Source organism: Octopus bimaculoides, chromosome 8 (genome assembly GCF_046866305.1).
Source record: "Octopus bimaculoides isolate indiv1 chromosome 8, ASM4686630v1, whole genome shotgun sequence".
Classification (NCBI taxonomy): domain Eukaryota; kingdom Metazoa; phylum Mollusca; class Cephalopoda; order Octopoda; family Octopodidae; genus Octopus; species Octopus bimaculoides.
In genome coordinates, this window is record NC_142935.1 from 19,600,278 (window position 1) to 19,615,976 (window position 15,699).

Here is a 15,699-nt window from a genome sequence, read left to right on the forward strand (position 1 = left end):
GTCAATCTGATTAATTTAAAATTTGTGGCCTTGTATCAATGTAATAAATCATTACTATAACTAATTTATTAACAGAATCCTTATTGATATCAATGCTACATGCATTAAAAAAAAACTATAGAAAAATGAATTTTATTTTATTCTTTATAAGTCATATGATCTACTTCCATCTACCAACCTTGTGATTGCTCCAGAAAGATCCTAAAAATGATTGGTATAAGCAAATGTTGTTTTCATTACTATACACTTGTTCTCCTTGTCTTTTGTATGCAGTCCCAGTGGTTTGGCGAGCTCGGGCAACGGTGGGAATACCCGGACTATCCGACGTCTCTCCTTCCGCCACCACAGTCGTTGTGTTGGCTATTCGTTCCCGCCTCTCATCTGTGACGTGACCTTTACTCCTGCTGTCGCACCCTGCTTTTGTACCTGGCCTTCATCCTTGCTAAAACCTCAGTTTACCCTCCAACTATTGCACATTTAGTGTAGATTTTAGCAAATACCAAAACTCCTCACCCTCACTCTACCCTCCATTTTAGCTGCTACTTCTCTCCTAACTACAGGGAATATACTAGTTAAGATACACAAAATTACCTGGAGAAGTTTTTGAAGAAAATATTTTCAGCCTTACTATATATCTACGATTTATATTTATATACAAATATATTAGTTACGGAAAATGGAATACTTCAATATCACTCATTACTATATCATAAAACATTTTATTGATTTGTCATTTATAATTGATTGTTTATTTCTATGGCACCATTAAATTGTTATTTATACAACTATCATATCATCTTTTTAAGTTTTACTTGATATGATATAATAATGTGTGATGTTGTTCAGTATTCAATATTTATTATGGTAGTACTGCTCTATTGCTGACATTACTCATACAATATCTTCAGTATTCTTAATGATGTGGCAATAAATACAAAAAACACAAATTTTGAATTCTAATCAAAGCTAAATGCTTGTTGAAAAGAGCCAACTTGGTAAGAGTTGTGAAGAAATAGTAAACATTTTAATCAAATTTATCAAAATGACATCATTTCATGCACCTTTCAAGTAAATTCTAGGAAAATTCTCAGTTTCAAATCTGAAACAAAGATGAAGAAGATCTTCATAAAAGATTTCATTTTTTTACAACTGAAGCTTTCCGACTTGGTTAACACACATTATTTTAATAAGGACAATTTAAAGTTTTATAATTTAAGAAGGAATGAAATAAAAATGCTAAAATGAACTGCTAAATATCTTTGATGGAAAAACCAAAAAAAAAAGTATATCAATTAATTTAGGTAGAATTAAAAATAATAAATTAACCTTAAAATATTTTTAAGTTTATGCCCTCCTGACCATTTTTTTCTAACCATGTTTTACCACAGCTCTGGAGCCAGCTCAGATCGCCGGAGCGACCTCCCTTCAGCCACATCCTTGGCAGCATCTCGGAACGCCTCGCTCCGTCACCAACAACAGCAACACCCCACATCAATAGGAATTCGAAAAAGGGACCCCACATCATCGGCCAACACAGCGGCATCCGATCACCATCACCATTTTCCACATCACCACTCACATCATCATCATCACCACCAACATCCTCCACCATTATTGTCTTCAACTAGTACGACTGCAGGAGATCCAACCACAGCCACATCAGGATCATTCCGAGCTAAACAATCCGGTCGATCCGAAGTGAAAATAGCTGATCCTGTAGTGACGTGTGGTGTTAGTGGTTCTTTACAGCTAGCAGCGTCTCCAGCAGTCGTGCAACCTCCAGGTAGTATTATTCCTGCAGGCAACAATAACCTTCCTCTTCAAGGAGGTGGCAGAGGAGTTGGCAGTGGTGGTGTTGGAAGTGGTAGTGTGGTAGGTGTGGGAGTAGGAGACATGTCGTCAGCCCTGCAACGACCCTTCTATGCAACATCCTCAATAGGAAGCCCTCCTGATCCGGCTTCAATTTTGAGGAGTAGGGAAGTTTCTAAACGTGTTATCCTAAATGTGGGTGGGGTAAAACATGAGGTATTGTGGCGCACTCTTGACCGTATGCCTCATACTCGGCTTGGTAAGCTGAGGGACTGTAATACACATGATGCAATTGTTGACCTTTGTGACGATTATAGCTTGGCCGAAAATGAATACTTTTTTGATCGACATCCTCGATCGTTTGCCTCCATCCTCAACTTTTACCGCACTGGAAAACTTCACTTGGTGGAGGAAATGTGTGTGCTGGCATTCAGTGAGGACCTGGAGTACTGGGGTGTAGACGAACTTTATTTAGAGTCATGTTGTCAGCATAAATATCATCAGAAAAAAGAACATGTGTTTGAGGAGATACGCAAAGAGGCTGAGAGTCTCCGAAAGGGAGAGGATGAAGATTTTGGTACCGGCTCGTTCGCAAAATGGCGACAGCGAGTTTGGGACCTCCTTGAGAAGCCGACAACGTCCATGGCTGCGAGGGTAAGTCAGAAGGATTTTTCTTATTATATTATTTCAATATTTCTCTTGAATGCATTTGATTATGTTAATACAGTTTGAAAAAGAACATGGAAAATTAAAATGTTATTTTTGTAATCTAAAAAGCAATTTGCATTTTTCCATTGCAGATTTTCATTGTTCTTCAAATTTTAATGTATAAAAACTGAATGATTAATATTTCTATGTATTGAAACAAATATATGAATGTACTTACCTGTATATAAATATATGGTTATATGTATTCTATGTGTAATGTCTTTCACAAAATTATGCGTAAATACATATTACATACATACATATATATATATAAACATGTAAATTATAAATATCTTCACACATTTGAAATATATATATTGTATGTGTGTATATATGTAAATGTGAATATATGTGTATGTATGTATATATGTATACTTATCATAAGTTACACATTACAGAATTAATCTTTCATATATAATAAATATACATATATACACAATTATAAAATGTATGAGGACTTAGTATTTTAAGACTGCTGCCAGTTTTAAACCATTAGTATTAAGTTTTTCCCACATCTTTCAGACTGATGGAGTACAAGTTCATCAAATCAAATCAAAACAAAATTTACTTGCCCTCAGAATCTCCTTGTAGTTGGCTACTTGGTCAAGGTGTAGTGTCCTACTTGGTCAAATAGTTTGTAGTAAACCTTGAAATAATGGCTTGAAACTGATAACAGACTTCTACCTGAGTCTTCAAAATATATTTAAACATATATAGCAATATATATATATACATACACATGTACACATCCATGCACATGCACGAATATATACATGAATACATAGATACATACATACATACACACATATATATATATATATATATGTATATGCATGTGTGTGTGTGTGTGTGTGTGTGTGTGTGTGTGTGTGTGCGTGTGTGTGTGTTTTCCTAAGCACATATAGACACTATGAATTCATATAGTCTTTAAAAGATCTGTCATGAAATTAATGAGGTAATTTTTAAGATCTAATTGGATATTGACTTTTTTTTTATTATAATTTCTTTAAAATAGTTCTCTTTAGAGATATCTTACAATCTCCATTGTTCTTCAGCTCCAAGAAAATTCTTCAAAATTTTCTTCAGTCCATTCTCTGTATATAGGCCATAGCTATTTTGATTTTTTAAAAAGATAATTTGAGACTTGTAGCTTTTCTTTTTTTCTTTTTCTTTTATTTGTTTTAGTCATTGGACGGCAGCTATGCCAAGGTACTGCCTTGAAGATTTTTAGTCAAAGAAATCAACCTCAGTATTTATATCTGGTACTTATTCTATCAGTCTCTTTTACTAAACCACAAAATTACAAGAACCTAACCAAATCAACACTGGTTATCAAGCAGTGATGGTGGGATAGAAATACATACACAAACATGCACATGCGTGTGTCAGGTGAATTTATAGGGATAAATTATCCAGGCAAGTACCATAATAGGTCCTGTGTATATTCCTGGTTTCAGCTAACCACAGCAAGTAATGATAAACATCAATTAACTTAGTTGACTCCAAAGCACTGAATGAAGGTGTTCAGTTAGGTTGCATATACAGCTGCACGCACTGTGCGCAGCAGAAACATGTGTCAGTCATTTTAACCAACTAATTGTGGTGTATGACTAACTGTCAAATTAAAAGTAAAATTTGGAGATGTACCAGTTTCTGTATTCTTTATAAATGTTTCACACACATATGTGTGAGTATGTGTGTGTGTGTGCATGTGTGTGTTAAACAAAACAAGATAGCAAAGCCAAGGCAATTTGATATTCCTAGGACATTTATAAATAGAAAGGTGGCTTTACAGCTGTTTCATGGAAATAAATGATATTCCATCATCAGAGATGAGTCAAAAGATCTTCACTATAAGGAATTAGAAGAGTACATTTTTTTAGAAGTTATTCTGGAGTGGGAGAGATGTACAAGAAATTGGATATAATGCAGAAAGTATAAAAGAAAAAAATATGAAAATAAAATTACATGTCGGATGTTAAGGAACAGCAATTTTAACATATAACATGTATTTTTATTTTTCATATTTTCCTTTTATACTTTCTGCATTATATCTAATTTCTTGTATATCTCTCTTTCGCCAGAATAACTTCTTCTAAAAGCAGGAACTCTACTAATTCTTTATATTGAAGCTCTTTTAACTCATCTCTGATGATGGGATATCGTTTATTTCTCTGAAACAGCTGTAAGGCTACCTTTCTATTTATATATGTCCTAGAAATATCAAATTGCCTCGGCCTTGTTATCTCATTTTATTTAGCATATACACGCTCACACACGACCTGCCTTAGATTCCTCACTCATGCTATTATTGAACCGAGAGCTTAACAGTGGTCCCTCCGTAGCACTTACATAGCTTTACTTGCCTTTTCGGTCTTCTGGATACCAAAACATCTCGTATTTATATTTATGTACATACATACATATATATATATGCATATATATATATACGCATATATATATTTATACTACAGCACTCCGTTGGTTACGATGTTGAGGGTTCCAGCTGATCCAATCAATGGAACAGCTTGCTTGTGAAATTAACATGCAAGTGGCTGAGCACTCCCCAGACATGTGTACCCTTAACGTAGTTCTTGGAGAGATTCAGCATGACATAGAGTGTGACAAGGCTGGACCTTTTAAATATGGGTACAACAGAAACAGGAAGAAAGGGTGACAGAAAGTTGTGATGAAAGAGTACAGCAGGGAGCCTCATGATGAGTACTGCTGGAGCCTCATGATGCTTTAAGTGTTTTCACTCAATAAACACTTACAACGCCCAGTCTGGGAATCCTACAACAGCGAGTCTGCTGCCATAACCACTGAGCCATTGTGCCTCCACACTCACACACACACACACATACACACACACACATATATATATATATTGGACTTCCTCACAGTTTCTCCCTACCAAATTCAGTGCATTAGCACTGCAGTAGAGACCATATATGGTAAATATCTTTATTGCAGAAGTATTATAATACAAAACAGGCCAAACTCTAAAATTGGCAGTTGTCTTTGACTGAATGAAACTTTTGTAATCTTTAGGTTTTAACACAAAAGGTTTCTCAGAGCCATTGAAAATTTTATGCAAAACATTTGATTCATGGATTGGCCTTGTGTTGTGGAGACTTCCTGCTGGCTTATCAATCATGAATAATTGCTTTTTCTATCAAGAAGACTTTTAATCAACAAAACTTTGTCTTCATACTTGCTGTGCTTGAAGCATTAGGAATTTTTTCCCCCCTGGGCATACAAATTGATTTGTCTTTTTCTACAAAGTCTTTAAATATTTATGCTTCTATGTCAAGCAGTACATTGCTTTATATTCTTGCAATCAGTACTGACAACAACACTATCAAATATTTCTTAATTAAACAAGTAATTAAATAATAGTAGTGTGTATTGTGATGTTGAAGAACAATCAAGTGATAAGTATCAAGCAATTAAAGGCATAATATGGTGATAATTCATTTAAATAGATGCCTTATTAATTTCATGAAAGACCTTATCTATATGAATATAAATGCAAATACTAACATGCAGACATATTTGTGTGTACATTTCTACATTTCTATGTAAACGTGTGTGTTTGTGTGTATGTGTGTATATATATATATATATATATATATATATATATATATATATATATATATATATACATACACACATACACTTTTAGACACACACACATATACATGCATACCTACACACATAAAATGTTTGAGTATATGTTATGTGTTACATATTGCTGTTTATAACCTAACACTGCATTGATGTCCTTTTTATTAGCACATTTTCATGGTACATAATTTCAGTGACAAGCTACTGAAATTAATGCATTGTTTTCTTTTGTTTTATGAGTATTTCCTAATTTTTCAGCTAGAAATTCATGTAGTCCATTTTAATAATTTACTAATGCTAGAATAACTTTGTGTCATGTGATAAAAGTTACTTATTGTGTTATTGGATTGTTTCAAGCCATATAACTGTGACAGTTTCAAGATCTACTTGAGAGCTTTAAGGTTACTTAGAGGTTTTAATTTTTTAAAGTAAATGGTTGCAGTTGATATTTATTTCAGTTCTTATTCTGAAAGGTTCTTTAGAAGTTCTTTAAAATGTATGATGTTCTTTATTACAGAGGTTTTAAAATGTGAAGTTATTACATAATTATTTTAAATTATCATATTAAGTTTTCACACTGTGCAATTGCATAATATTTACAATAGCGTTGATTATTTAAGTACAAGTAGTATGTTGTTTTTTTAACACCATTTAATAAAATTTAGTTAAAATTTTTTATAGTTTAAAGGATCTGTCATATCAGGTTTTGTTGAGGTGTTTGAATATTAAGGTCTTCTAGGTTCGTTACTTGTTGCTTTTGGTTATGTATTTATTCTAGCATTATTATTAAGCATTATTTACAAATTAATACTTCCTCAGTCTCTTTTGAATAGCATTATTGACATTACAGTTGAGAATATTCGTACTAACTCATTGAATCAATACATTTGCTATTGTTCAATGAAAAATCATAATGTTGATATGACATTCAATAGTATTAGTTGTCATAGATACTTGCAAAGTTTATCAAGTCATGCAATGTATTTCTCAGTCTTATTAAGTCACAGTTTAGAAAGTTTCTGATCAAAGATAGTTACCACTATTAATATCCTACACGCACATTGAAAATAGTTCCTGGTTTCACTGAGTTTCTGTTATGTCTCCTGATCTTACAGATTTATGTACCAGTTTATAATCTCAGCAACTGTCATAAGCAATCTCATCTTAGGAAGGCATTCTTGCACATTGTCTATTTCCTATTTAATGAATGATCCTATATTTAACCAATTTATTAAATAAATGGATCATTGATAGATGGATAGAGTATCAATTCCAATTTATTTCCTTTATGTTATTAACTCAATCAAATAAAGCATGGCTCAGTGGTTAGAGCATTGAACTTACGATCGTGAGGTTGAGTTCAAATCCCGGACCAGGCTGTGTGTTGCGTTCTTGAGCAAGACACTATTTCCCATTGCTCCAGTTCACTCAGCTGTAGAAATGATTGCGATGTCACAGGTGCCAAGCTGCATCGGCCTTTGCCTTTCCCTTGGATAATACTGGTGGTGTGGAAAGGGGAGGCTGGTATGCATGGGTGACTGCTGATCTTCCATAAACAACCTTGCCCGGACTTATGCCTGGCAGGGTAACTTTCTAGGTGCAATCCCAGGGTCAGTAATGACCGAAGGGGGTCTCAGCAATGTTAAGATTGAGAGAAACATGCAATATGTTGATTACTTTAAGTTCAAAGACGCTTCAAGATGTCATTGAATATAGTTAAGACGAACTGAAGACAAACAGATTAAAATATCTCCATGAAAGTTTTAAATGTTTCATCTTTTCGATTAGCCATAGATTTTTAATGGCAAAAGAAATCTTTTAAAAATATCTAATTTTTTTTAGTTGCTATTTTAGATATATGTATGTTTGTGCATATGAGCTGTGTGTATGCTAGTGTGGATGTGTTAGATGGGTGTATTTGTGTATATTATATATGTAATATATATATATATGTAATATACATACACATAAATTAGTTTGAGGTAGAGTCAATATAGCTATTAAAAACAAATATAGACGGTTTTATTGACTTTTATTTTATCATGATACATAATAATGTAATATATATATTATTAATCAGTCTTTATCTGTTAAAGCCAGTTGCTGGATAGTTCTTACATAGGCTTTTTTTTATGAGATTTTTCATCTATTTTCCAGTCAGTTTAGTCTTAATAATTCTCTTTATTTCTTTATTTGTCATTTTTCTCTTTTCTTCTAAGTTTTAAGATGATGAGTAATTAGAATGTATCATTTTCCCAGTCTTTACTATTTAATACTTTAAACATTTAATTTTATTGGTATGGTAAGTTTACATTATTTTTTCCATAAATTTATCTTTGATATTATGTGATTGATTTATTAATTATAATATGAGTTTTATGAGTAATTGTTTGTTGAATTAATCTTCTCACAATTTCTTTGTTATTATATGAATATACATATATGTGTATGTGTGTATATCATGATTTGTTTCATGTTTAATATCTATTATATATATATTTGTATTTGTATGTATATAAGTATCACAATTTTCTTCATGTTAAATGAATACATGTCTGTGTTTATGTCTGGTTGTATATATATATATATATATATATATATATATATATATATATATATATAATACATATGTTCTTGTACTGTTAATCTGTTCACTGTAAAATATTTATGATGTTTGTCATATTGTTGAGGTTTAGTTCTTTATTTCTATATTGTTCTATTATAGAAAAAAGATTTCTATTCAAACTTAAACTTTCCTTGAGACATTAGTTATTAAACGAATACATATAAAGATGAATAGAAACTCGTCATTAACATTTTCTAAAACTAAACTGTAGTTGTTTCAAGTTGTTATAAACTAACACTATAGATTTATTCCATCATCGTTCCTGAATAATATATTACACAAAATGAAAGAATTAATCAGAAATATTGAGATCAGCTAGTTCTTTATACTGTATTCTAATGTTTGTTAGAGTGAATCGGTATAAATGGTGGACTATCAAATTAAATGTCACATTATTTGGTTTTGGTTCCCTATTTGAGATGACTGAATGGGTCAATGAGAGGAAATGGATCTTACTATAAAACACTTCCAAAGAAAACCTAATCCACACCAGCACTGAACAACTGATATTAATCAATGATGATGATAATGATACTAGTAATGATGATGATGACAACTATGATATTGACTTCATGTTTTATCCATCTGACATCCATGAAATATGTTTCAACTAGGTTTAATAATCTGAAGTCCTTTAAATAACCATATTCTGAGAGATTTATCCAACTGACCTACATTGATACTCACCCATATAAAATTTGGATTTGTACAATTAGAATTAATCAATATTTTTTCCATAAGAAAAGTAACAATTATAAAATATTTATGAATAGAAAAGCTGGAGAAACACATGGCATTCTTTAAAATTTCTATTAAAGATCACACAAAATACACCATCTCATTAATTGCTCACATCAAATATTAACAGTAATAATAGTTGTAAAGTAAGAATGGTACTCTTGAAGTTGTAGGCATAAGTGAGCTATTTAGATGCATTTTGCTATTTTCAGGACAAAATAATCAGCTCCACACAAAATTTTAGTGTGAGAAAAATTATCTGAAAATAAATAGGATTAGGTCTTAGTGTATGTGTGTGTGTGGGGGATGGAGGCACTTTTTAATAGTATTTTTGTTATTTCTTTGGTACTAAATTTTTCCTACTGACAGAGATCAGCAGTTTTCAACTTTAATTCAACATATAAATGACTCTCTATACATAAAGCTATACATACATATGTACATGCATACATATGTACAGTATGTGTGCATGTATATGCACACGCATGTATATAAATATATATATATGAAACTAATAGATTTTCTTTCTCAAAAGTATTCATTGAAGATGAATTATTCTGAGAATGAAACAATACAGTCCTGAAAGAGTTCTTAATTCAATAAATCCAATTATATTCTCCTCTTCATTCTATGTTTTGAATTGTTTGCCTTAAATTGTGGCTCTTTCCATTTTGAATGAAAACATGTTATAACAATTATATATAAATGCCTATATACTGGTGTGTGCATATGTATATGTATGTGTTTGCGTGTGTTGGAAAGCTGAATTATTTCCAGTTACATGCACAAACAGATGCACTAACATATACACATATTCATAAATTTTGCTTTGTTAAGTAATAAATTTAGAATAGTTATGTGTTAAAGGCCCAGTCTGTTTGGTTCATCTTTCAGATCTTTGAAGATGACCAGGTTATTTTGAAGGTTCTTAGGTGTCTTATTAGGTCAATTATGGCATGAAATCCACAATTACAGCAGGGACGCATAATAGCAAAGTCAGAAGCTGGTAGGAATCCTTGCACCCCTCCTAATTTTAACTTCCCTACTCATATCTGATACTAAAGGCTTTATTTAATATAGCCAGATTTGAAATGGTTCAGAAGGCAGTGTCATATTACAATTCTTTTATGAGGTGTTAGGTGTGTTTCATGGGTGAAAAAAAATGCTAAAGCATATCAAAACTGCTGACCTCTGCAATATATTTGAATGTTATGTCACATACATGTATATATATATATATATATATATATATATATATATATATATATATATATATATGTGTGTGTGTGTGTGTGTGTGTGTGTGTGTGTGTGTGTGTGTATATATGAGAAGGTTGTTTGAAAGAGAACATATAAAAACTATATGTAGCAAATTTATGGCAGAATAAAAGTTTTAGTGCATAAATTGAAAAGATATGGATATCACTTATCAGAAACATTGATAATTTTTTCTAAAATGATTTTAACAAATTATGATATTTGTAGAAGGGAAAGAAAAAATGGATAGAATGTATTTATTGAATTATTATAAGATAGTAACTAAGAATTGTAGTAGGGTGAAAAATCGAAAAGAAAAGCATATGTTGACATGGAAATGCAAAATGAACAGATAATAACTGTTAAGCTACATGTACATATGAACTGCAGAAGAGATAATATAAATGCCAACAAACATATAAAATTAGACTATTAGATTATAATTTTTTTAAATTTCATTTATGATTGATAAGAAATACACATGAAGGTTAATCATGTCATTCATTGGTGGAGGGTAAAAGACATTGATGACAACAGTGAAAGGTCACAAGTGAGAGCTGAGAAAACTTAAACATTAACTGTTGTTCATTTTGTTCATAGAAAGGCAAGACACTACACAACAGTAAATTTACCCAATTTACACGCAACAAACAGATAATTCCTAATGGCACTATCAACAGATACTATCATTAGAGTAATGCAAAAGAAAATAGAAGTGTAATTTAACTGCCTGTTTTCTGCTCTTATTTATTTAAAGCAGAGAAGCAATGTAGAAGAGCAACTCAAAGATTAAGTTTAATGAAGATCATTGAAAGACAAAGATAAGCAAAATACACTTCGAGTTTAACATTAAATTTTAAATTCCAGTTAATTAAGAAGAAAGAGACATTACCAAGAACCTTTATAAATTCTCCTTGACTGATGAAATTTCTGCGAGTGAGGTTCACTCAGAACATCTGGAGATTAATATTGGCAAGAAAAATGTTTGTGCACAATGGGGATTCCAAAAGATTACAATTCTGCGAAGGAATTATAAAGCAAAGCACAAGATTTGGGAAGTTGACTTGAATAAAAGAAGTTAGTGCATTGGAGGCTTTATACATGTCAAAAGCAACAGCACTGTTTCAAGCAAAGTTCTTAAGGAGAAATTACCTTTGGAGCATAACACAAGAAAAAGCTTCCAGCTGATCTAGCTTTATAGAAATAATACTGATAGTTCTGAGAAGGGAGAAAGACCTAAGGGAATGAATGAGAGCATTGTTTTCAATAGTTTCTATCACATTTGAGGTGATAGTTGGAAGGGTAAAAAAGTTTTTTCTGTTTGGAATGAGATAAACTGTAGAATAGATGAAAACTATTTTAAAGAAATCTTTGCTTTATACAGACAAGTGATCTTTGTCTTTAACAATGTTATAACTTCAAATGGTAGCTACTGGTATGTGTAAAAATAGAAATAAGATAGATTTGTAACTGTAAAAGAAAAAATAGTATCTTCGGAATTTTATGATAGAATTACTATCCAATTCAAAGACTTTATGTGCTGATTTTTTTTATAGAATCAGTTTAGAAATTTTATGTAAAGTCAATTGTTCAAGATAAGCCTGACTCATAAGAACTTTCAACTGTAGAAGTATTGAGAAATTCTTGATAAGGCTATGATGCAAGTTCTCTTTGTGTAGGAGAAAAGGGTGATGATAATAATTTAATATGAGAAATTTGGGAGAAATTGATACAGTCAAGGTAAGAGGGAAATATCTAAAAACATTTTTATATCATTTTCTATACTGGCATAGGTTAAATAATCTATTTTTGTGTGTTGTTAAAGCATCTGTTTTATAGTTGGATAACTTTATTCACATTAATTGCTCCACTGTGAAATTGAGATAATGTTTAAGTTTTAATTTAAATTAATGAAAAGAAATGACACCAGGGAAAACTCATGCCAAAGATAAGACTTAACTCAAAACCTTAGAATCAATAGTTCATTATTTGAACAAATCAGCCATCAAACCTACTTAAGTAAAAATTTAATTTCACTAACTTATCTCATGTAAACTTACTGTCAACAGGTTAGACAGCAAAAGTTACACTCCAATTGATTTACTAAGCTTATTGTTAAAAACAAAATGAAACAAAAAAAAAAATAAATAAATAAATCAGCTTGCCAAATTAATTATTTTGAGCTGAAAGTCTTGGCCAAAGATTAGCAATAAAAGTGAAAAGATTACAGAAACCAATCCTCCACACAAAAAATTAATCAAAAACTGTTGACAAAAGTTTGTTTTTGATATATAATTAGAACTTTGAACCAGTATTTAGTATATGGGGAAATTACATACTTTCCTAAAGTACTTAGACTTAAACATAATTTTGCTCCTTATAATTAATAATATAACTATACTCCTCAGGGTGGCAAGTTAGCAGAACCATTAGCACACTAGGTAAAATGCTTAGCAGCATTTCGTCTGTCTTTACATTCTGAGTTCAAATTCCACTGAGGTCAACTTTACCTTTCAAACTTTTGGGGGTTGATAACATAGGAACTAGTTGAGTACTGGGATCTATGTAATCGACTAACTCCTCTCCCGAAATTGATGGACTTGTACAAAAATTTGAAGCCACTATAAATATATTCCATGATAGCAAGGTCAGAGGTTCTCAAAAAATATTTGCTGAAAGTCAAACTTAGTTTACATTTAGTTTAGTAAATTATGTAATATAATGAACAAAATTTATTTCTTCCAAATGAATATTATGAATAGCAATTATATCAAAGAGATTAAATGCTTGCTTTAGTAGAATCAATGAAGCTCTGACAAAGCTATTAATGGATTGTACCTTATTTCCTTTTTCCTTATTAACGTTTTTACATCCATTTTTTTGATAGTGAAATACTTTTCAAATGGTCCTGTAAATTAAGGCACTTACACTAATTAGTTGCAGAAGCAAATTACTGTAGCTAACTATCCTGTTAATGTCATCTGAATAGTGAGATGAGAAGAGAAGCAGTTGTTTGGCTTAGTAGGCTATGGTTAGATATATATATATATACCTAATGAAAGGTCAAAAAACAAAGGGCATCCAGCTGTAGAAACTCTGCCAAATCAGATTGGAGCCTGGTGTAGCCATCTGGTTTCACCAGTCCTCAGTCAAATCGTCCAACCCATGCTAGCATGGAAAGCGGACGTTAAACGATGAAGATGATGATGATGAGGATACATATATTGGGGTTTTAATTTAATATTTATGAGCTTATAACCCTGAGCATTATCAATTCAGACAATGTAATGTACTTGTTTTGAAGTGCTTTAGAAAGATCTGGTAGCGAATATGTTAACTTTCAGTCAATGTAGAAATCCTTTATTACACCGCCTGTTGAAACAGAAAGCAGGAAGATAAACTTATGTCTGTGTGTGCTTATGGTTCTTTACATATGTCTCTATAAAATACTGATACAGCCTGTAAAACAATACTTTGACTAAGAGGTAGATGAGATCCTAACTACTCTCATATATTCATAGACATCACTCCTTAATACACACACACACACACACACACACACACACACACACACACACACACACACACACACACAAGGATATATATATAAGTAACTGATGCAGAAGAATGAAAGGCATGCTAAGATCAGAATTCCAAGCATCACTGAAAAGGTAAAAACAAACAAGCACCTGTCTCATCAACACAATTTTTCTTAACACTCAAGAATTCTCCTTGTACACCCTTCAAAACTCTTCCAGCAAAGATGATTTGCTAACATACGATATAACTTTCATATACCTTTCTGAACTAAAACTGCCTTGTAAAAACTATTCACCTGTCAACTGTTTGTAAAAGTTATATATGACAGACTGAATGCAAACAACAGTGTAGTGTGATAAGAAAAAAGAACTTTGTGTATTACATTTTATATAACCATTGTAGAGCAAGATCCAAGACAAAACTCAACCTTGGCATATTTTACTGTGTTAGATGAGATTTCACATCTCAAGGTTTTAATTGACTGCAGAGATGTAAATGTTACTTAACAAAAATAATATTTTGTTTTCAACATAAAAGTTATACTTCCCATCTTCTATCTTGAAAATAAAGTAAACAAACATTGTACATCAATAAAAGATGAAATAAAACAAAATGTAAGCATTGCCTGATTTTGTATCTGTTTCTTACATGTAATTAATCTGTAATCACCCACACTTGTGTTAGGTTTGATATTTTGAGGTTCTATTACATACATCTAAATCCTTGGCATTCATATTTTCATAACATTATCTCTGTGTTAATTCACGTGTCACTAATGTTCTAACATAAAACAATTAAACCCTTTGCAATTTGATGATAGCTTTTGAAAATTCTATAAACACCTACTTAGGAGCAACAGTATATTTTCTTTCGTAAATTGTTAGGATGTATGTTGTATTATTGCTAAAAACACTCTAGTAATTTACTCACATCTACAACACATACATACAGGGTGATTCAAAAACCCTTTCCCTGTTTCTGTGGTTGTCACATCCTTCACAGTCTGCAAAGTAATATTGAGAGGACCATAAGGATATCTATGCCTGCTCATGACTACACAAAGACCTCAAATAATTAGGACAGTAGTTCTCAACTGTTTTTTTTTTGGTGGGGGGGTTACCTCTGAACCCCTGTCATTATGTAAAACATAAGAAAAAGAAATCTAGCTGTTTCTTGCAATAAATACATCAACAGGAAAATTCTTTCATGGACCCATAATATACTACCATGGGTCCCCAATTTACTATTTTGCTTGTGTGGACCCTCAAAAGTCTTATATGGATCCCTAGGGGGTCCTATGGATCCCTGTTGAGAACCACTGAATTAGAGAATACATGGTACATATTACCAAGTCATATTTGATGCTTGTATTGTGTGTCTCTATACCATCAGCAA

At 31.8% G+C, this 15,699-nt stretch overlaps 1 protein-coding gene across 10 annotated transcripts in view; it reads left to right on the forward strand.

The window, feature by feature from the left end:
• LOC106878173 (uncharacterized) overlaps positions 1–15,699 on the forward strand; it is a 1,399,830-nt gene that overhangs the window by 1,101,475 nt on the left and 282,656 nt on the right. For 9 of the 10 annotated variants that reach the window (XR_016242815.1, XM_089356155.1, XM_052969981.2 and 6 more), the window contains one exon: positions 1,389–2,463. Coding sequence is in view for 9 of the 10 variants with exons in the window: in XM_089356155.1 (XP_089212281.1) it covers positions 1,389–2,463 (1,075 nt within the window). In the remaining variant the exon portion in view is untranslated. Of the gene's footprint in view, positions 1–273; positions 2,464–15,699 lie in introns of all 10 variants that reach the window. The other variant, XM_089356157.1, reaches the window with a different exon arrangement.